The 24,240-nt window shown below is 38.1% G+C and overlaps 1 protein-coding gene across 7 annotated transcripts in view; it reads left to right on the top strand.

Annotated features, from left to right (window-relative positions):
- Nucleotides 1-4,160: 4,160 nt before the first annotated feature.
- Nucleotides 4,161-24,240, top strand: part of LDAH (lipid droplet associated hydrolase) — a 104,202-nt gene continuing 84,122 nt past the window's right edge. For 6 of the 7 annotated variants that reach the window (XM_008700383.2, XM_008700381.2, XM_040622936.1 and 3 more), the window contains exons 1-2: nt 4,161-4,239; nt 18,594-18,749. In XM_008700383.2, the coding sequence (XP_008698605.1) occupies nt 18,596-18,749 (154 nt within the window). In that variant the 5' untranslated portion in view covers nt 4,161-4,239; nt 18,594-18,595. Of the gene's footprint in view, nt 4,240-18,593; nt 18,750-23,657; nt 23,740-24,240 lie in introns of all 7 variants that reach the window. The other variant, XM_040622935.1, reaches the window with a different exon arrangement.

Raw genomic sequence — 24,240 nt, 5'->3', positions numbered from 1 at the left:
AATCAATAGTTCTGTGTGGGATATGTTATCTTTGAGATGCCTATTTGGCTTTCAAGTGGAAATGTTAGGGAGGTTGTCTGATCTGTAAGCCTGGAACCCATGGGAACAGTTTAGGCTGGAGATGCAACTATCTATAGATGAGTCATCTATAAATGGTAGTTAAAGCTGTGGGGGTGGGGAGAGTGTTTAAATAGAGAAGTGGATCAAGGACAGCGCTCTAGGATACATGTCAGCTAGTATTAAATGACAGTATGGGAGTTCCTCGAAAAATTAAAAATAGAACTACTATATGATCCAGGAATCGCACTACTGGGTTTTTACCCAAAGAATACAAAAACACAAATTCAAAGGAATATATGCACCCCTATGTTTATAGCAGAATTATCTAAAATAGCCAAATTCTGGAAGCAGCCCATGTGCCCATCAATAGATGAATGGATAAAGAAGAAGTGGTATACACACACACACACACACACACACACACACACACACACACACTGGAATATTACTCAGCCATAAAAAAGAATGAAATCTTGCCATTTGCAACAACATGGATGGAGCTAGAGAGTATGATGCTAAGCGAAATAAGCCAGTTGGAGAAAGACAAATGCCATGTGATTTCACTCACACGTGCAATTTAAGAAACGAATGAACAAAGGGACCAAAAAAAGACAAACCAAGAAACAGACTCTTCCCTATAGAGAACAAAATGGTTAACAAAGGGGGTGGGCAGGTAGGTGGGGATGGGTGAAATAGGTGACGGGGATTAAGAGGACACGTATCATGATGAGCACTGATTAATATGTGGAATTACTGAATTGCTATATTATACACCTGAAATTAATATAACACTGCATTTTAACTACAAGAGAATTAATTTTTTTTAAATAAATAAATAAAGAGGGGCACCTGGGTGGCTCAACCGGTTAAGCATTAGCCTTCAGTTCAGGTCATGATGCCAGGACCCTAGGATTGAGCCTTGCATCAGACTCCCTGCTCAGCAGGGAGTCTGCTTCTCTCTCTCCGCCCCTCCCCCCTGCTCGTGTTTTCTCTCTCTCTCTCACATAAATAAAATTTTTAATAAATAAATAAATAAATAAATGGCACAGGGAATGAGAAGCAACACAGGAATTATCTTTCCACTACATCTTCTGGATAATTTCTTACCATTTAGGACAGCTCAGATGCTTCCCTGACTGCCCAACCTAACGGAGCCACTCTCTTTCACATTACCATTTAATTTTCTTTTTTCTTTTTAAAGATTTTTAAATTTATTTTAGAGAGAGAGTGTGTGTGTGCATGAGCAGTGGCCGGGGGAGGACAGAGGGAGAGGGAGAGAGAGAATCTCAAGCAGACTCCCCACTGAGTGCAGACCCCCAACATAGGGCTTGAATTCAGGACCCCAACATCACGATCTGAGCTGAAACCAAAAATAGTACGCTTAACCAACTGACTCATCCAGGCATCCCACTATTTAATTTTCTTTTATTACTTTTTTATTTCTTACTTCACTTTTTGTTTGCTGTCCTTCAAGAAAGCAAAGATCTTTCTGTTTTGTCCCTAGCACCTGAAACAATACCTAGCACATACTAGGCACTCAATATATATATATAAAAGAATGGATAAATGAATGCTGTGGTGCAAATCCATTTCACAAAAATATTTTGTGGGACTTCTGTTGTGAATGCTAGAAGTGATGACACTTATACATACTCTTACGTAAAAATGACTATAAGTCAAGACCTTCACCCTCCCACGAAGCATTGTCTCTATGCCCATCATATAGTGCAGAGCCAGAAAAAGTATGACCTGAGGAAGAGCAATGTTAGCAGCATGATCTCTGAGTTGAAATGCAAATTCTAGGCCCCACTCAAGAACTATGAAATCAGAATCTCTGTTTTAACAAACTCTCTGGATAAATCTTATGCACACTAAAGTTTCAGAAGCATTGATGGAGGATAATACTAGAAAAGATTATTTTATTTCAAAATATCCAGCCCTTCAAATAAATTCATACATGCCCAAGAACATTAACACTGTCTTTATTCAAGGACTGTATTGAGCATAATTTGGAGGGCAACCTCTGTCTTAATTAGAACTGAAAAACAGTGTGGAAAGAAAGATACATTAACACTCCACAATACCAGTTTAAACTGGAACACGTGCCAAACAGAACCTAGAAGCCTCACAGGGCACTGTACTCCACTACTTGAATGGAATCATTTAAACATAGACTTACGGAATGCTCACCATGTCCCAGACCCTTTTCTAGACCTAAGGAATACAAAGATAAAAGAAGGAACGGGTACTTGTCCTCCGGAATCTCACAGTCTGATGTTGGAGACAAATAAGCACCCTAACAGAAGAAGACAAATGGTGATATAGGACTACAAAGGAGGGACCTCACCACACCTGGGGGAACCAGGTAATGCCATACCAAAGTGAATCTTTCCTCATGTGTTCGAGTTAGTCGGGGGGCGGGGGAGATGAAGGGATTAGGGAAGGCATGGAGAAGACCAATCCCAGCAGAGAGAATAGTGTGCACAAAAATATGAAAGCTTTACTAAAGACAGCACGGGCGTTCCAGAAACAGCAAGGAGAGAAGATGTGGAAAACAATGCGGCTGTTGCAAGTAACCCAGGTGTACAAGAGTAAGTGCTTCAACAATAGCAGAGGTGGTGGGAACTCATCCAAGCATGATGTGCTATATAGAGTTGTAGAGTTGTAGAGTTCAGCTCTGCCAAGTGACCTTGGGCAAGTTAATTTCTCTGTGCCTCATTGTATCCTGCAGATAAAAATGGGGATAATAACAGAGGGGTCACCAGTCTGGAAAGATAGATTTCTTTTTTTTTTTTAAAGATTTTATTTATTTATGTGACAGAGAGACAGCCAGCGAGAGAGGGAACACAAGCAGCGGGAGAGGGAGAGGAAGAAGCAGGCTCCCAGCCGAGGAACCCGATGTGGGACTCGATCCCGGTACACCAGGATCACGCCCTGAGCCGAAGGCAGACGCTTAACGACTGCGCTACCCAGGCGCCCCTGGAAAGATAGATTTCTTTTCTAAATGATTGAACTCCCTTGGTAAGGTTTTCTGACATAGGCTTATTTAAGGAAATCAGAGACGTAAATCACTTGAGCAGTGCACCACAAACGCACTCACAAGGATTAAGAGAAAAGCTGCATTAGTGAATCATGTTCACTGAAATGGACACGTTGAGTTGTGCATTAGTAATGAGAGAGAATATCTTGAACATATCACATAATGCCATTGTAATGTGATCACTCATTTATTTTGTATATTTGTGTTTCCAGACTCTCTGGTCACATGTTAATCTGACCTCATTGGGCTACTATGAGGATTAAAAAATGAGTTAATTCATAAAAAAACTCTTAAGCAGTGAGAGGCTTTTTCTAAACTCATCGTGTTAACTATTGTATTAAGGAAGTAAAACTGAAAAGTGAAAAGGAAATGAACAAGAGCTACCAGTCTATGCCAACGACTGATTGGAGGGTGGTGCCTATCACTGAGATGTTGAATACAAAAGGATCACGGCTTCTTTCCTATCTGTGGGTTAAGTTTCACTGGTTTGCCGGTCTGCTTCCCCCCCCCCAACTCCAAAACGATGTCATATTCATTACCGCACTTTTGTACAGATAAACACTTATCACCTACTGTGTGGCGGGTGCTGAGAATGCAACAGTACACAAGGCCAGTGTGACCTTTTCTTCACGGAGGTTAAGTGCGTTAAGTTCGAAATACCTCTGGAATCAACATTTTCCACATTTTGCTAAAATGTGGAGTAGCAGAGGCTGGCCATTTTGATGCTAATAAACAAGGTCAACCGAGAAACAACTTTCCTGTGTAAGTGGGTAACGGAAAGGAAGAGATGAAACCATTAACGGAGGTAGGAAAAAATGAGCATGGAGAACGGCGTAAGGCAAGCAGAAATATATCAGAACGACTGAAATAAGAGAAGGAAGACATTCAAATGAAAGCGAAGAGAAAGTTCCAACACAGCTACACCCTCCCGGCGGTTTCGCTGCACCTGGAACACAAGACCCAAGCTAGGTTCAAGAGCCTCCCACCCCTCAACAGCTCGCGCGTCTAAAGGGACCGCCTCCCCGCTGCGCAGCACAGCGCGGCGCGGTGCTGTGACGTCAGGGTAGGCGGGACTTCCGCTCCCGGTGACGTCAAAGCAAGAGCGTTGCGGTAGAACCCTCTGCTTTCTAGGCGGACAGGTGAGGCTTTGCCCGCAGTTCGGGGGGACGACTTTGCGCGAGGACTAACTGGCAAGCAGGCACATGGGAGCCAAAGCCCTTCCTTTGTGTGGCTCCTCGCAGAGCCCGTGCTGCCCTTGGCCAGACGGCCCGCAGGAGCGTGAATAACCGTACTGCGACCGCCCGGGGTTTGGAACCACTTTGGTGCTGTGCCAGCAGTCGCTCCTCTGGGCACAGTAACTAGCCATTTGTACTGCTAACTGCAGCCTGCCGGTCGGGCGTCTTGTAGCGGCCCTTTTGAGGGTGGGTAATGGCCAGGATATTGGGCAACTGACCAGGAGGAGTGACTAGGAAGGGCCAAAGTCTGGGCCATTGTTCTCCAAAGATCAGAGTTCTTGTACCAACTAAGCCTCTGACTAGCCCTGGGCAAGTCATTGTCTTCGCTCCGTGCATCTTAGTTTCCCCATGTGTCCATCAGCGGGGTCATTAAAGTCTCTTTTGGTTTGATCTCGGGTTTTTCCGTAGGATCAGCCTCCTCCCTCACACCTCTCCCAAATTTGTTACACCAGGTACTCGTGAGAATTGACTCGTGGGCCAGTCTCTGAACTTGACACGCCCTAACCACATGCTTGATGTTCAGCCTTAGTTGCTCAAGTATTTTTCTGCAGCCTAGGGGTGCCTTGGTGACTTAGTCGGTTGAGCGCCCACTCTTGATTTCAGCTCAGGTCGTGATCTCAGGGTCGTGGGATCCAGCCCGGAGTGGGGCTCTGAGCTGAGCTCGGAATCCGCTTGAGATTCTCTCTCCCTTTGCCCCTCCCCCTGTTCACGGGTTCTCTCCCCTCTCTAAAATAATATCTTTTTTTTTTTTTAAGTATTTTTCTGTAGCACCAAAGTCAGAACGGATCTTGTTCCCTTGAGTTTAGAGTGCAGCATGTTGGGGAAACCATTGAGGCTTTTGGTTGCTTCTACTACTTGCCCTACATTGTGGTATTTTATGGAAGGTGGCAGTGCCTCAACTTTTCTCATCCATAAAATGGGATACATTAGTATCCATTTGTTAAGATTGTTTTATTAATTGAGGTAATTCATATAGCACTTAGGAAAAAAGTGTTTTACACACAGTAAGCTCTCAAATTCCATCTGTTTCGTAATGACACACCCATACCCACATATCTCTAGATGATCTTTGCAGCAGGCATCTAGTACTCACACTGCGTTACAATCACCCTTCACCCTGAGGCCTTAACTGTAAACTCTCACCCTTGGGTTTTTTTTTATTTTTCCACACAAGGCAGGATGAGACATGTATTCTTTGATTCACAAATTCATTTCTTCCCTCAGGAATAGTAACCTGACACATGGTTTGTGTCTGGTAGGCCAACACTGGAAGAGTTCATAGTCTAAGTTGGGGACCCAGAGTTCTTAGCCACTTTCATTCTAAGAGCAAATTCCTATGGTGAAAGTCAGGTATAACAAAAAGAAAAAAGAAATCCAGAAAAGTTGGGAAAATAACTGGAATCTTTATTCATGAAGTTTGCTTTTTTTTTGAAACTTCTTTCTGAAATGATAAATAGGAATGTCTCTTTAGGATTTCTTTTTTCCATTTTTCCACCTAAAGGCGAAGAAGGCTTACAGACCTAAGGCCCCTCTTCCCAGCATAGGTATATAGAGGGGCAATCAAAGCAACACAGTAGGTGCGCCTCTAAAATTGGTATTTACTTTGATAACTTAGACCTTTGTAATAGGTGATTTTCTTTTTCTTTCCTAAAAAGCCCATCCTCTTTTCAGCATTTTCTCATTCATAGTATTACTATAATATATTTAGAATCAAATGCTAATTCTGAAATCTAAGTATACTTCAGAGGAAAATTAATATGTTACTTTTAATGAGTGTATTTAATATATAAATAGAGCAGTTCATACAAATTTGACAAATACTTGGTTTTCACAGATGTCCAGAAGCTGAAAGCTGCTTTCTGGGACATTAAAAAAATTACTTTGTGTGTGATTACAATACAACATGAAGTAATAGTTGGTGGCTAAAAATCCTCAAAGGAGTTAGGGGAAAAATTGTTTTTTTGCGTTTTTCAAGAAAAGAGAAAAGATCATTCCGCAAGTTCATCATGAGTATAGTACATGCTTCAGTTTTGATATTTCCTCAGTGGGGATGATAGACTTTATATTCATCTTAAGCTTCCTCTGCTGACCCAGTTACACAGGTTGAGAAGAATCTCACTGTAGGCTAGTATGCAGTCATTACAATAGCAAAATCAGACGAAATGTAAAAGTTGTAAAAAAAAAAAAAAGTTGTAAAATTGCTGGCCTCATGACCACTTATCAAGCAAGAACAAGGGACTGTTGCACAGAATTTTGGTATAATGTGCATCACGCCCATTCCTTCTCTGACTTTCTCCTACAATTTTATGTGATTTTTTTTGGATTTTATAGTACTGCATAAAATTTCTGAGTGATATGTGACTTGAAAATATTGGAATAGGAGTCAGAAGACTATAGAATTGATTTTGCCATTTAAAAGCCCTATAACCTTGGACAAATAATAGAACAGTTGTACTGCCTATTTTACGGCATTGGTAAAGTCATGAGAAGGATGAGAACGTACTTCACAAATGAAAAGAACTACCAAAAGTGATTTTTTTTGCAGTTGGTGAAATGATCATCAAGTCAATATGGAAAATGATTACTTCCTCCAATATGTTACTTGGAGAAAGATGGGATGGATATAAATTTAATGGTTATAGCAAACTGTAAAAAAAAGTTTCTGTTTATGCATCTGTATTACGTGTTGACTTTCAGCTGTATGTTTTGAAGCTTACATGGGGCTGTGTGGTAAGATTCCCAGTTTTTTTTCTTTAATTTCACTTATACCAATTGCAATTAAATAAATATATGTGTAGTTTTGATTTTCTTATTTTGAAATAATTATAGATTAACAGAAGTTGCGAAAATAAAAAATGTACAAGGAGGTCCCCATGTGCCGTTCAACTAACCTTCCCCAGTGGTAGCATCTTGTATAACTACAGTACCATTTTTAAATCAGAAAACTGGCATTAATATAACCACAGAATTTACTGAGATTTCCCCATTTCACAAGCACTCATGTGTGTGTGTATACACATATATAGTTTCACATAACCAACCATTTCATCCCACCCCAATCCCTAACCGCTGGCAACCACTAGTCTGTTTTCCAACTCTACAATTTTGCCTATTTCAAGAGTGTAGTATAAACACAATCATACAGTATATAACTTTTTGAGATTTCGTTACTTCACATAATTCCTTTGGGATCCATTCAAGTTGTTGAGTGTGTTAATAGTTTGTTTCTTTTTATTGCTGAGTAATATTCTGTGGTATGATTGTACCACAGTTTAACCATTTACTTGTTGAACAACATTTGGGTTGTGTCCAGTTAATGAGCTATTAAAATTACAACTGCTATGAACCTTTGTTTGAAGGTTTTGTGTGAATATGTTTTTATTTCTCTGGGATAAATGCCCAAGAATGCATTGCTGGGTCATGTGGTATGTATATAGTTAATTTATATGACCATATGCTTTTTCTTCTTTAGCATCTTGATATGGTGGATTACATTTATTAATTTTTGAACATTAACCATACCTGGAATAGGTCCCACTTGATCATGGTATATAATACTTTTCATACATTGCTGAATTCTTTTTGCTAGTATTTTGTTAAGTTATAGATATGAGAGGTATTGGTATATAGTTTTCTTTTTTGCGTGCTGTTTTGGTTTTGTCTTTATCAGCGTACTAGTATTCTGTAGAGTCTTTAGTGGTAAACCTGTATTTCATTCCTGATATTAGTAATTTGTGCCTTCTCTCTTTTTATCTTTCTCAGTGGAGTTTTATTGATTTTATTGGTCTTTTTCAAAGAACTAGTTCTTTATTTAATTCATTTTTCTCTACTTCCAGTTTTATTGATTGTTGCTCTGGTATTTATCATTTTCTTCCTCTGTTTGCTTTTGGTTTATTTTACTGTTTTTTTTCCTAGTTTCTTCATTATTGATTTGAGACCTTTCTCATTTCTAATGTTAGCATATAGGGCTATAGATTTCCCTCTCAACATTGCTTTTGTTGCATCTCACATATTTTTTTCATTTTCACTGAGTTTTATGTATTCTTAAAATTTCCTTTGAAACTTCCTCTTTGACCTGTGGATTACGTAGAAGTATTTCTTTAGTTTCTGAGTATTTGGAGATTTACTTGTTATCTTTCTATTATTAATTTCTATTCCTTATTCCATAATGAAGACATAAGCTGTATGATTTTAATTCTTTCACATTTACATATATTGTATAACCCAGGATATAGTGTATCTTGGTCAGTGTTCCATGAGTACTTGAAAGGAGTGCCTATTCTGCTGTTGTTGGATGTCAGTTACATGTCAATTACATCCTATTGGTTGATGGTGTTGTTTCATTCTTCTGCACATTGTTGATTATCTATCTAGTAGTTATTTTCATTGCTAACAGATTCCCAACTATAAGTGTGCATTTTTCTCTTTCTCCTTTTCAGTTCAATTAATCTTTGCTTCATGTATTTTGAACATCTGTTGTTCATTGCATATACAAGATGTCTTTTTGGTGGATTAATCCTTTTGTCATTATGACATGTCCCTCTTTATCCAATTATTTTCTTTGCTGTGAAGTCCACGTTTTCTTACAGTAATATAGCCAGTGTTGCTTTTAAGAAATTTTAGCACAATATATCTTTTTTCATTCTTTTATCTTCAGGCTGTCCCTGTCATTATGTTTGAAATGAGTTTCCTGTAGACAACATATAATTTGGTCATGTTTCTTTTTAAATCCTTAAGACCAGTCTCTGCCTTTCAACTGGTAACATTAGACCATTCATATTTAAAGTAATTATAGATATGTTAGGGCTTAATTCAGCCATTTTATTATTTGTTTTTCTGGTTTTTTCCTTATTATTATTTTTCTGTTTCTCTTTTCTTGCCTTGTAGGCTACTTGAATATTTTTTAGAATTCCATTTGAGGGCACCTAGGTGGCTCATTCAGTTAAGTGTCCGACTCTTGATTTCAGCTCAGGTCATGATTGCTGGGTTGTGAGATCAGCCCACCCCGTCCCCCATTGGGCTCCATGCTGACCCTGGAGCCTGCTTGGGATCCTCTCTCCCCCCTCCCTCTGCCCCTTCCTGCCCCACTTGCACTCACGCTCTCTCTCTCTTAAAAAAATTCCATTTGACTTATTTATAGTGTTTTTGAGTTTATTGCTTAGTATACTGTTTTTTTAGTGATTGCCCTAGATATAACAGTATATGTACATAATGACACACAGCCTACTAGTATTGATATTTTACCACCTCAAGTGAAATGTAGAAACCTTACTTACATTTAGGTCCTTTTACCCTCTCTACGTTATATATATAATTGTCATATTTCCTCTGTATACATTGAGCACCACATCAAATGTTGCTATAATTTTTAGTTCAATCATCAAACATGATTTAAGAAATTCATAAGGAGAAGGGTAGTCCCTTATATTAACCACTGCTTTTAATCATTCCATTGTTCTTCCTCTTCTGAAGTTAAACCTTATTCACTATTTCTTTCTGTTTGGAGAACTTCCTAAGAATAGTCTGTTAGTGACAGATTCCTCTAGTTTTTCTTCATTTGAGAATATCTTTATTTCCCCTTCATTCTTGAGGAGTCATTTTTCCTGATATGGAATTTGGGGTTGACAGTTATTTTCCTAAAGCACTTGAAAAATGGTGTGCCACATTTTCCTGGCCTCCCTGATTTCTGATGAGAAATCTGACATTCAAATTATTGTTCCCCTATAGATACTATGTCATTTTTCTCTCTGCTTTTAAGATTTTTTTTTCCTTATTTTGGTTTTCTGAAGTTTGACTATAAGGTGCTTTGTATTTCTGTAGTTAAGCTCTCAGTGAGTATGAAAATTTATTATATGAAAAAGATTGCACTTTAATTCAATGGGGGAAAAGATGGTTTATTTATTAAATGGTATTAGCACATGTAGCTGCTATAAACATTGGGGTGCAGGTGCCCCTTCAGGATCACTATGTTTGTATCCTTTGGGTAAATACCTAGTAGTGCAATTGCTAGGTCATAGGGTAGCTCTATTTTTAACTTCTTGAGGAACCTCCATACTGTTTTCCAAAGTGGCTGTACCAGCTTGCATTCCCACCAACAGTGTAAGAGGGTTCCCCTTTCTCCACATCCTCACCAACATTTGTCGTTTCCTGACTTGTTAATTTTAGCCATTCTGACTGGTGTGAGGGGTATCTCATTGTGGTTTTGATTTGTATTTCCCTGATGCCAAGTGATACTGAGCATCTTTCTACTCTCACCACTATTGTTCAACGTGGTACTAGCAGTCCTTCCCCATTTTAAAAACCATCAGAATTCCTGTACCTTCAACATTTTCCCAAACCATTCAGAAAAAGAAAGTGAGATATTAAGAAAGGTTAATAGGATCACCATTGACAAAATTGGCCAAATCAGCTTTTAGAAGGTTGTACGTGTACTTTGTCCCTCTCTTACAGGTTCAAAAATTCTTCTTAGTGTAATTTGAAGTGTTGCAGAACTGAAATTTATGTATCTTTGTTTAACCTATTTTGGCAGATTGTGTTTTCCAAAGTCGGCCACAACAATAACTCCCATACCACATATTCTTCCTACAATATGACTTTGACATGCCCCCTATTGAGAGAGGCCCATTTTCCCTCTCTTTGAATATGGGTAGGCTAAGGCTAACATGGAAGTGATGCCATGTGACTTCTGAGGCTAGGTCTTAAAAGGTCACATGGTTTCAATCTGGCCCTCTTGAGACAATTGCTATTGAAACTCAACCGTCATGTTCTGAACAAGTCCAAGTAGTCCATGTGGAGAGACCATATATTCAGCCCATGTGTGTGTTCCTGTCCAAAACCTGACAACAGCATCTGTCATCAGACATGTGGCTGGAGATACTTCCAGATGACAACTCCTGCCCCCGCTGAACATATTACACCCAGCTGCTGAATCTTCTCCGCAAAGGCCCTAGACATTATGGATTAGAGATAGGCTGTTCTTGCTTGCTGTTTGTCAGTTCTGAACCCAAAGAATCTGTGAGTATAATAAAATGTTTGCTCTAAGCAACCAACTTTTGGGGTAGTATGTTATGCAGCAAGAGTAACTGGAACACTCATAAATATATATGTCTATATATGTGTATAGTATAGATAGAGATGTATTATCTTGTTGTTTGTGAATAATGACAGTTTTCTTTCTTCTTATCCAATCCACATACTTTTTTTTCTTTTCTGTGTCTTGTATTGGCTAGGACCTCAGGTACAATATAGAATAAAAGTGTTGATAACAAATTTCTTTGTCTTGATCTAAATCTTTCAGAGGAGCTTTCAGCATTTCACCTTTAGTAAAATGTTTGCTGTAGGTGGCTTTTTTTTTTTTTAAGATCTATTTATTTATTTGAGAGGGAGAGCATACATGACGGGGGAGGGCAGGGACAAAGGGAGACGGGGAGAGAACCCCAAGCAAGCCTGATCTCACAACCCTGAGATCACTACCTGAGCCGGGACCAAGAGTTGGGTGCTCAGTGGTCTGTGCCACCCAGGCACTCCACTGTAGGTGTTTTTTAAGATACTTACATTTCGTCAAGGAAGATCCCTCTATTTCTCCTTTCTTAAAGAAAATTTTCATGATTCTTTATTGGATTTTATCAAATGTATTTTCATTTCACTCATTGGTTGAGATGATCATATGATTTTTCTTTATTCTATTGTGATAAATTGACTAAATTTTGAATGTTTAAACAGTCTTACATTTCTGATACATACACATTTTGGTTGTATGTATCGCTGGATTTGTTCTGCTAATATTCTGAATAGAGTTTTTGCATCTCTTTTTATGGAAGAGGTTGGCCTGTAATTTTCTTTTCATGTGTTGCCTTTGTCAGGTATTGATATCAAGGTTTACAGGGCTCATAAACTGAATTGGGAAGTGGTCCCTCGTTTTCTGTTTTCTGGACAACTCTGTAAGATTGGTGTTATTTTTTTTCCTTAACCGTTGACTCTCGTCTGCACCAGAAATTATGGATTCAATGTCTTTAGTTAGAGTCTTCTAGCCTTTTTGTGTTTGTTTGTCTTAGAATTTGCCCGTATCAAATTTATTGGCATAAAGATCTTCACGATATTCTTTTATTATCTTTTTAATGTCCATAGAACCTAGAGTGATATCCTCTTTTCATGTGTATCTGGTTATTTGCACCCTTTTTCTTGATGAGTCTTCTCAAGGGGTTATTTATTTATAGGTCTTTTCAAAGGCTAGACTTCAGGCTTTGTTAATACTCTCAAATGTAAACTTTTTCCCTATTCCATTAATTTCTATTCTTTATTATCTCTTTTTCTATTTTTCTTTACTTGGATTCATTTAGTTTTTCTAACTCCTTAAGATAGGTGTCTTAGATCTTTGATTTCCAACCCTTTTTTCTAATATTTTAGAAAGCATTTTAAGACTAAATTTTCTTCAGTCATGCTTTTATCTGCATCCAGTATGTTTTGATATGTCTTATTTTCATTATTTATTTCATTATTATTTAGTTCTCAATTACATTGTGAATTCTTCCCCCACTCATCAGTTATTTAGAGGTTTATTGCTTAATTTCCAAAATTGGGGGGGGGGTTCTTGTTTTTGTTATTTTTAGCTTAATTCCACTGTGGTTAGAGAATATATTATTTCACTTTTTTGGAAATTTGTTGAGACTTGCTGTGTGGCCCAGTATATGGTCAGTTTATGTTCCATGTGCACATGAAAAGGATATGCAGTTTGCCATTATTTGGTATAGAATTCTACACATGCCGATTATGTTCATTATGTTAATATAAACAATTACATTATTCAAATTTTCTATATTTTCATTGACTTTTTTCTTTGTTTATTCTATCAGATACTGAGATATGTCAGAATCTTCCATTATGATTGTGGTCTTTATTTCTTCTTTTATTTCTTCTTTTACATTTGTCAATTTTTAATTGATCTCTGGAGGCTAAAATATTATGTACATGCTTATTTTAAATTGTTATGGTCTCCTATTTATCTCTCATGTACTTCTTACTTTAAAGTTTACTTTTCAAACCTACATCAAAAACTAAGGATGTACTGTATGGTGACTAACATAACATAATAAAAAATTTTTATTAAAAAATAAAAATAAATAAATCTGATTTCAGTATAACTATACCACCTCTTCATTGATTAGTATTTCTGTGATATATTGTTTCCATCCTTTCACTTTTATTCCTTATGTATCTTTATTCTTAATGTGTATCATATATAAGTAGCATATAGTTACTGGTTTTTTTTTATCCCATCTGATCATCTTTGCCTTCAATTAGCATAATTGGTCTATTTACATTCAATTTATTACTGATATTATTTGGGTTTAAATGTATAATTTTACTATTTTAAAATTTATTTGTTACAACTGTTCTGTATTCTCTGCTTTCTTCTGATTTTCATGTTAAATATATTCTTTACTTCCTCTTTTATTACACATTCTTGAATGGTTCTTTTATTGGTTACTGATTTTTTTAATAGACTTTTTCCAACATTTTCTCTGGCTTTTCAAATTGTTCTTAATGGAAGGTTGTTTGAACACAAGCTAGTCTTTCCCTGCTAACATGGAATTGAACTTAATTTTAATGTACATTTTATTTTTTTATGAGGTGGTTTTTTATCTGATACAAATTTGCTGAGTCACTAAATATTTTACAAGTAGTTTTAGTATTAGTGCCCAGAAATAACATTAATTAACTGCCAGGCAGCGCTCAGACACATGCATAGTACATGCTCTGTACTGTGTAGTTGTGGGACAATAACACAGCCCACAGCTTGTATTTAATAATATTATGTGTAAAGTTTTTGTCATTTGAAAAAGCTTAGGAGCTTCTTAGCTGCCTTGTTATATATATGATAAATAGTACAAGTTATTGTTACATATTGTTAGTGTTTTAACTTTGAAAGAAAATCATCTCACTACCTCTCTTTCAAAGGTAATACAGTTTAATTGAAGACTATTTGGACATAGCAGCACAAGTTTGTTTGGTTTTTTTGTTTGTTTCAAGTTTTTATTTAAATTCCATTTAGTTAGTATATAGTGCAGTATTCGTTTCAGGAGCAGAATTCAGTGATTCATCACTTACATGTAACACCCAGCACTCATTGCAACAAGTGCCCCCCTTAATACCATCACCCATCTAGCCCATGCCCCACCCATCTCCTTTCATCAACCCTGTTTGTTCTCTATTGTTAAGTGTCTCTGCCTTTTTTTAAATCCCCTTCCCTTATGTTCATGTGTTTTGTTTCTTAAATTCCACGTATGAGTGAAATCACATGGTATTTATCTCTCTCTGACTGACTTTGCTTAGCATAATATACTCTGGTTTCATCCATGTTGTTGCAGAAGGCAAGATTTCATTCCTTTGATGGCTGAGTAGTATTCCATTGTATACATATACCACCTACTCTTAAACCCATTCATCAATCGATGGACATTCGGGCTCTCTCCATAATTTAGCTATTGCTGATAATGCTGCTATAAACATCGGGTGCATGTGCCCCTGAATCAGTATTTTTGTACTTTTGGGTAAATACCTAATAGGTGCAATTGCTGGGTTGTAGAGTGGTTCTATTTTTAACTTTTTGAGGAACCCCCATACTGTTCTCCAGAGTGGCTGCACAAGTTTGCATTCCCACCAACAGTGCAAGAAGGATCCCCTTTCTCCACATCCTTGCCAACATTTGTTATTTCCTGTGTTGTTAATTTTAGCCATTCTGACAGGTGTGTGGTGGTATCTCATTGTGGTTTTGATTTGCATTACGCAAGTTTTTTTTAAAAAAAAACCTTTCTTACATGAATGAATAAAGCAGAATTCTCATTGAGTAGCCAAAATAAAATGCAAACATTATTTGGATTTGGATGCTAAAGCTAAATGAAACTCATTTATAACTCCACTTTCAGATATTAGTGTTCATTAGTACAGCCTCATTGTTCTCACTGGCTGACTTTATAATAAATATTATAAATTTGAACTTCTAAAATTTATACGGATCAAATGCTTTTCTGTTCTATTATCTTGGTTTGTGTAAGATTTAATTGGAAAAAAATTTTTTACTAAATAAAATTAAACTCATCAATATAAGCAGATGAATACCTATATTTAGATAAGGCTTGCCTTAGTTGTACACATTGTATCCACACTTGGTTTTTGTCCAACCTAAGTCTTGATGTTTATCAAAACTGAGTTCATTCCCGATTGCTTGTAGGCTTGGCTGTAGGTGGGGTCACCAGCCTCTACTATTATGTAATTAGAACACAACTAATGAATCATCGAACTTTACATCAAAAACCAGGGATGTCCTGTATGGTGACTAACATAATATAATAAAAAAACATTTAAAAAAAAAGAACACATTGTCCCTTCTTAATCAGACACTTGTTTGCAGACTGAATTATCTTGGATGCTTAGGTAAGGAAGAATTTGAATTCTCATACTCTGAGGTTTCCTTTGCCTTTTTCGTTTTGTTTTGTTTTTTTGGACAGTGTAGGATTCAGAAACGTAAGAGTGAAGTAAAATAAAAAGATGTTTTGTAATATACGTATATAATTTACTCCATGTTTCTCAGTTGTATTTTGTTTGAGGTGTTTTAGAGGTGTAGTTACTTTTTTTTTGTCTTCCAGATTCTATAGACTGTATTTGAGTTTCATATCTATTTGAATTCTCATTAATTTTGTGGCTGATCAGGGGCGCCTGGGTGGCTCAGTCATTAAGTGTCTGCCTCCGGCTCAGGGCATGATCCTGGCATTCTGGGATCGATCCCCACATCAACGCTGGGAGCCTGCTTCTTCCTCTCCCACTCCCCCTGCTTGTGTTCCCTCTCTCACTGGCTGTCTCTCTCTCTCTCTGTCAAATAAATAAATAAAATCTTTACTTAAAAAAAAATTTGTGGCTAATCAAACTCCCAAGATGTCATTTGCTTAAAGTATTTATGAATTGAGTATAGTTAATAACTTTAGATTCTCTTCTGGTGCAAGTATTCAGTTTAGCCAGTGTCTTCTCTGATGGTGTTCTATAAGGCAGTATAGAACAGCTAAATCTAATATTGTTTCCAACATTTTATAAATGTCATAAGACATTTATAAATACAATGTGTTTTGTGACAGTTTAAGAGATGGGACTACAGTGACATTTATTAGTAAACTAAAAATCAGTCCTTAAGAAAATGTGAGATGATACTTTTATTTATTTAGTCAATTTATTTTGAATGACGTGGAGTTCCCACTTTTTGAGTGAGAATTTTTTTATTTTCTAAGTAGTTTTATTTAAGAGAGTTTTAGACTTTTGGTCACACATGGAGATTGGAATATGTTTATTTCTTTTTCATTCCTAAATCCAGTAAAATAAGGTAAAAGTAATAAAGGCATAACTGCAGAAAATGAAAGAGGCAACTTAATATCTGACTGGAGAAGTGAGGTTTTAGAAATGTTAGAAAGCAGCTAGATAAATTATAACCATTTAGCAGAGCTTTGATGGAATTTAATAGTGATCAGAAGATTGAACTATAATTTATCTAATTCATTCCCCTTAATGTTGACTCATATATATATCATATACATATAATTTTTAGTGTCCATATAATGAATTATCATAATTTACGTAACCATTCTGCCATTAATGACCATTGAAGTTCTTCAGCTCTTCAGTGTTGTAAATAGCATTCCATGCATTTGTTCCTTGAAAAATATTTTAGATTTCCTTTTTAGAATTGTTTCCCCCAAATTGCTTGGTCATTGTTTATGCCTTATGGCTATTGCCCCATTCTGTCAGATTGCTTCCCAAAGGCCATTCTCACCATTCTCACAATTATCATCTCTGGTGTCATTACATTCTAGCTACCATTACATTTACCTTAAGGTGGGTGTCAGTCAGGAGAGGAGTGGGTGGTGCTTGCTGTGGATTTGTTGATTGTTGTGCTGTGAGAGACATGAATAACAAGTGTATAGATTACTAGTTAAAGTTTACCTGGCTACCTTTACCGCTGTTGACGTCCGGTAACGACAGGTGCTGTGAATTTAGAGCAAGAGGAGATTTCCTTTGAGATGTTCGGGGAAGACTTCAAGTAGGAAGTAGAATTTGAGCTACATCTGAGATGGGAAAGATTTGAAGAAAAAAATTTGGATAGGCAGCAAAAAGATATGTCAGTCTAGATCCATTCAGGACACAGAAACCATACAGTAACTTAAATAGTTAACATATGGAATTACTAAGCTGTGGAAGAAGAGAAACCCTAAAGTCACTGTATAAAGAAAACTCTAAAGATACCCTACGGCTGAGGGAGAGTACATGAGAAAGGACAGACGGAGAGTGTGGGTTTAGGTCTCATTGAAGAAGGTGTGGTTGCAGGTGTGTGGTAGAGAACTTTGTTGGTTGCCTGTGCCAAAGCCGGTCAACAGTCACTGTGTCAGCAGGTGAACAATACTGGTGAGAGGTTGTGCAGAGGGAATCGGGGCTGGTGCAGGTGTGAGGTCTGGAGCATGTGGTGCCTATGTCGGAAGGGCCACAGTAAACCACCCTGGGATCCAGGCAAGTTGAGGCTGCTAATAAGCAGGTTCAGGGGAAGTTGGGGCACTTTGGGTACTGCTAGAACGGGATGTTGGAGAAGCTTTCTTCTTAAGCAACTCAAAGCTCTATTGGGCAAGGCAGGCCCAGGCTACCACGTGGGACAAAGGTCAGGTGGCCAGTTCTTTAGTGTGCCTGTGGGCTGAGAGAGGGTGCAGGGAGCAGCCACCTGGTCTGAGGTACACGCCTGTGCCATCTGGGACTCTTGCTGTATTGCTGCTGTTGCTGCCAGAATAGAAAGCTAGAGAAAGAGCAAACACAGAGCAGCCAGCCACATGCTGGAGAAAGCTGTACCCTATGGGCACCTAGCACTAGAGCAGGGTATTTTTTCAATCTGGGCGTTATGGGCTTTTGGGCTAGTTTGTTGTTTGTTGCAAGTGCTGACCTGGGCAATGTTAGGCAGCTTCCCGGGCTGCTCCGATCTTGATTCACACTCCCGTCTAGTCTTTCACTTCCCTGAAGACGGGTCTCCCTGTTTCTCCTCACTCTTGTAGTTTGTTTTAATTTTGTGTGTGTGTGTGAGCCTATAATCCAGAATAGTTGACTAGTCCTGTACCTCCTCTATTTGCTTGTTTATATTGAAATTTGCCTTTTTTTAAATTCTTGAATATTGCCTTCGGCTCAAAGCTTTACATTTTAGTGACACACCATATTGTTTTTCTCCTCTTGTTTAGAAATGGACTCAGAAATCAAGGAAGAAGTTCCTGTGCATGAGGAATTCATTTTATGTTGTGGAGTTGAAACCCAGGTTCTAAAATGCGGGCCCTGGACTAACCTCTTCAATGAGCCAAGAGCCAACAGGCCTAAGCTGCTTATTTTTATTATTACAGGTAAGTTTAAAAATCTGGATGAGGAGTCTTTCTACAGATACTTACAATAACTTTTTCAGATTTTAAAGAGAAATTGATAAATATAAAAAACCGTGGAAGAAAATAAAATCACTCAAACCATGGATACCATCACCCTTAGTCCTTTAGTGGCTGGGCTGTTTGTTTTTCTTCTATGCATTTATATTATGTATGTTATGTTTATTATATGTACTTTAAATCATACTTGGAAGTATACTATACATATGGTTTTGTAATCCACTTTTTAAAATTTCTTATTATTTAGAATAATTAGAACTGTGACACTGTTGACAGTTTTTTTTTTTTTTAAGATTTATTTATTTATTTATTTGACAGAGATAGAGACAGCCAGCGAGAGAGGGAACACAAGCAGGGGGAGTGGGAGAGGAAGAAGCAGGCTCATAGTGGAGGAGCCTGATGTGGGGCTCGATCCCATAACGCTGGGATCACGCCCTGAGCCGCAGGCAGAAGCTTAACCGCTGTGCCACCCAGGCGCCCCTGTTGACAGTTTTCTTAACAGTTTTTTCTCTCTCATTCCAGATGATTATAAGTTTACTGTAGAATGTTTATTTATCCTGAGATTCGGCAGCTGGGTCATTTGTGACTTTTGCTGGATCGCTGTCAATAGAATGTTAGGTGTAGATGCTTGATTATAGGTGTTCAAAGTGCTTTTAAAATTGTGAGTTAGAACATATTTTTATCAGCCCGAAAGATTAAAAGGGAAACTGTACATATGTATCATATCATACATAGCTTAAGTCAGTGAGGTATTATGATTGCATTTCTTCTCTCTTTTTTTTTTTTTTTTTTAACGATTTTATTTGTTTATTTGAATGAGAGACCAGGGAGCTGAGCAGGGAGCCTGACGCAGGGCTCCATCCCAGGACCCTGGGATCATGACCTGAGCCCAAGGCAAGTGCTTAACCGACTGAGCCATCCAGGCACCCCTCGTTTCTTTTCTTGTACATTTTTGTTATTTGTTCTCCCTGGGTTGATGATTGTCTTATTTGCTTAGTTTTCTATTTTTGAATCACTAATTTATCCTAAAATTATTCTCTAGGAAATGGGAAAAAAAATTCTCTTATTGCATTTGAGTAATCAGTCAGGTTTTGTTTTTTCTTCTTTTGGAGAGATCCTTCACAGAACTGTGTTCTTTGGCTCCAGTCTGGACTGACTGACCTGTGGGTCTGATGCACAGGCCATCCTGGGGATTTTTTTCACTTTCCTCCTGGGTTAGATTCCATTTCCTGGATCCCATATTTTCTTATTTCTTGGTTTATTCCTTCAGCACATCTTCTAGTAACTTCCTAAGAAGAGGTACATGGGAGGTAATCTTTTAAAGATCTGTCATGTCAGGAAATGTCTTAGACCTCTAGGTTGCAGGTCATTTTTCCTGACAATTTAGCGTTTTAGCTGTTTTCTAGGGTTCAGAGCTGCTTTCGAGAAGTCTTAATATTATTCTGATTTTTGACCTTTGGTATTTGAAGCTCCCCTGCAAGGAAAAACATTTTAGATCTTTTCTTTGTTCTAAGATTCTGAAATTTTATAGTAAAAGTACCTTGGTGTAGATGTTTTTTCATCCACTGTAAGCTTTAGTGGACCAGAAACTCATATACTTCAGTTCTAAAAGCTGTTTTTTCTTTTTTTATAGTCTCTTGTTTCGTGGGTGCATTCTCATTTCCTTTGGCTTCTTGCCTTATTAGAGTTTTTACTGTTTGTTTACACTAGTGTTTGTTTTTCCTCAAATGTTTGGTAACCCTTTCATTTGTCAGAGGAAGACAGAAACAGCTAATTGAAATCTTCGTGTTCAGTGATGAGGCTTGTCCACAGGTGTGCCTAGAGTGACCAACCATGGTAGTCTGAGAGATTTTCCAGGGCATATGATTTCTGCTACTAAAACCACAACAGCCCTAGGCAAAATACGATGGCTAGTCACCCTAGGAATCCTCATACTAGGGTAATAGGGTTGGGTCCCAAGCATTCCACTGGAGAATTTCCAACTTCCAGTGTCTGCAGCTGTTTCTTGGGTCATTTAGTTTTTCCAGGAAGAAATCTTCCAGTATCCAGTTTGAGGAGTGGAAGCCTGTTTGCTGATGTTCAGGGCTGAACAAGGAAAAGAAGGTTGGGAGTTTTAGCGTTTAGTAACATAATCTAACCCCTTCTCAATATAGTGCTTCTGTTTGCAGCTGGCCTAAGATTCCTGATCCAAAATGTCTCTTCCGTTTAACCTCTTCTGGAAATAAAACTTCCAGTCTCCTGTCATGATGTAAAAGTCTTTTTGGAAAGCAGTCTGTTGACTGCTTTATTAAGATTAAAAATACATTCGCTTTGCCAGCAGCAAGGGAGAGTTTGAAATTATAGGCATGACACGTGCTATTTGATGGAACAGAGATTTGAGGCCAGGGCAGAGTATAAGATTGAGGAAGTAAGTAGAAACGTTGTCTTAGACTGGAGATGGGATATGCTTCTGAGGCTAGCTTGAAGGAGGTGAAGTTAGTTACTGAAGTGGAGAAGAGTGAAGGCATGTCAAAGGCAGTAAAGTAGTTCCTGCCTCCTAAACTCTGTCTTCTCTGCTAATTAAGAGTTTAAGGTGATCTGTTGAGAATAAGTATGGCAGAGGGTAGATAAGGGCCCTAAGGAAAGTGGTCAGGGTTGAGAATAGCAGATATGCAGGATGAAAGGAATTACCAACCAAAACCAAGTAGACAGAGTGTGAGCAGCACTGTGATGGAATAGCAGGTGTATCGGGAGTAAGGTCTGAAAGAGTAGAAGGCCTATCAGAGTGAGAATGGTTTGAATGTTAACCATTTCTGGGTAATGAGAAAATTTAAGCTGTGGTTCTTAAAGTTGGGGTCGGGACCAGCAGTATCATCTGAGAACTGCATAGACATGCAGGTTCTCGGGCCCCATTTTAGACCTTCTGAACCAGAAACTCTGGGGGTGGAGCAGCCTCTGTTTCAGAGGATTGTGATATGCACACCATGGATCTAGGGCGTGACTCGTTGCGTAAGCTTAATGTACATGAAGTTCTTTGAATTTGATCAAGGTAATAAATTATGGGACAAAGGTGTTGGCTCAGTGAATCCACCCGGATTTTGAAACCCCCTGACATGGAATGGCAAGTGAAACTGTCATTTAAGGATCAAGGTTTTCAGGGAATGTGTGAGAATGACTAAACGGTTGATAGATCGGAAGTGGTGGAGGAGAGGTTACAGTAAAACGGATTAGTAAGTGGAGCTGAATGCTCACTGTGCTTTCCCCCTCAGAGGTGCCTGTTCACTCGCTCATGCACACTTGATGCAGGGAATCCTGTGTTGCAGAAGTCTTTGATCACCTAGAGGCATAAGAGGTGTTGGAGAAGAGTGCCAGCTCTACTGCGCAGGCTTGAAAGGAAGAGTCTGTCATAGGGGAAGGCCAGGTTTAACATGGGATGAAGAGGTAGAGAGAGGGAGCATTCAGTGAAGACCTGGTGGAGAAAGGGAAGCTTAAAACATTTGTTGTTTTATGATGTCACTGTTTTATAGTGCTTTGACATTTTCAGATGATACTTAGTTTCTTAGTGTTCTTTCATGTTTGCCCTTCTATTCTCATCGCTGTCCCTGGTCCTTTCCCTTGGAGTTCATGGGGGTTGTAGGCTGGTGCTGCTTGTTAGTTTTTGGAATTCAGGACTGTATTTTGTATTTGGGCTGAGTCTATTTATACTGTGGGGAAAATTAGGATGACAGTATTTCAAGGATTGTTAAGCCACTAAAGACATTATGTTTAGTCTGTCTCTGACAGACTGATACAATGTTTCATTTTAAATCACTTTATTTTTGCAGCTAGCAAAATTAATCACTTTTAATTTGGTAATGATAATGAGGAGTGATTTATTAGAATCCACAGATTGAGGAACTTTTAATTTAATTTCATCTTTTCCAGTGAACCTATCCTTGGACTTTCTTTAAATAGGGAAATGAGGGGCGCCTGGGTAGCGCAGTCGTTAGAGCGTCTGCCTTCGGCTCAGGGCGTGATCCTGGTGTTCCAGGATCGAGTCCCACATCGGGCTCCTCCGCTGGGGGCCTGCTTCTTCCTCTCCCACTCCCCCTGCTGTGTTCCCTCTCTCACTGGCTGTCTCTGTCAAATAAATAAATAAAATCTTTAAATAAATAAATAAATAAATAAATAAATAGGGAAATGAGCAAAGGGAGCCAATTTGAGAACTCACTCTAGAACATATTGAGTCATTTTAACTCTCAAGTGGTCATCTGGGTCTAGTAGAGTCATGTAATGTGTCTTGTATGGAGTATAGTGATTGGAAATGCAATAGACAAGGCTCCATAGGTAAGCCCAAAGTCTGTCCACCTGACAGCCTTCTGTATAGATGCTGTGCCACATTGACTTTATATGTGGCAGGTTTTGTCCCCTACAAAATTAACTGGAAGGCAGAAGTCTACAATTGCAATGTTGAGTAGTTAGAGTTTATTGGCAATTGGGGTCTAGAGATGGTCCCCACAGCCTCTGTTGTATGTTGCTCAGACATTTGACTATATGTTCAGTCAAGTATGTGTATATAACACATTTTGCTATGCTTTGATAAAGTGTTTTACTAGCATTTTTGTATTGGAATGTTTTCAAACATCCCTACACCTGAAGATACAAATATACATACATGCGTATGTGTGCGTTTATCAGATTTTAGTTGCCTAAACGAGACCCTTTTCAGTCTTTTGTGGTTTCCTAACCAAGAAATTAAGTTCATGGTTCATAAAGTGTAACATAAGCCATAATATTTACATGGCAAAGTATGCAATGACAAACAGTTTGCGTTATATTTTCCGCTTCTATCTCAGTTGTGGGTTGAATCTTCATGTTACTTACTGGCCGTTGTGGACTCTTCTGTTTCTTCAGGAGTCAAGCTCTTCATTGCGTGAGGGCCCTTGCACCTGTTCTTCCCCTCTCCTGGTCTCCTCCTTCCTCGCATTTTTACAAGGTTGATTTGTTTTCATTTTTTGGGTCTTAGCTAAATGCCACCTCCTTAAACATTTTTCTCAGGCCACCCTAATTTCTTCCATTCTCTATCACACGATCCTGTTTATTTCCCTCAGAGAAGTTATCACACTCTTGAGTTTTCTTATTTACTTATTTAGTTATGTGTATATATTTTCCTACTAGAATATGAATTACAAAAAGACCTTTATCTGTCCTGTGCCTGACACAGTGACTTCCATGTAGTAAGTGGTCAATAAATAATTAATAACTAAAAGAATATACAAAAGAAGCTACAGCACTGACTGGAATGAAATGAACATGGAATAGTTGACATTATCATTTATTTAATGATGATAAAATGGTGAACAAGAAAGCTTCAGGGGATTTGCTTAAGATCTTATAGTCACTAAGGGAAGGAACTCAGAACCCAGAGATAGGAAGAAAACATTGTTTTATAGCAGTTCATTAGCTGGTAGTCTTTGGTTTCATATTGTAACTCATC

Source organism: Ursus maritimus, unplaced genomic scaffold (genome assembly GCF_017311325.1).
Source record: "Ursus maritimus isolate PB19 unplaced genomic scaffold, ASM1731132v1 scaffold_6, whole genome shotgun sequence".
In the NCBI taxonomy this organism is placed as follows: Eukaryota; Metazoa; Chordata; class Mammalia; order Carnivora; family Ursidae; genus Ursus; species Ursus maritimus.
The sequence above is the reverse complement of the archived record's forward strand: the minus strand, read 5'-3'. Positions and strand labels throughout refer to the sequence as shown.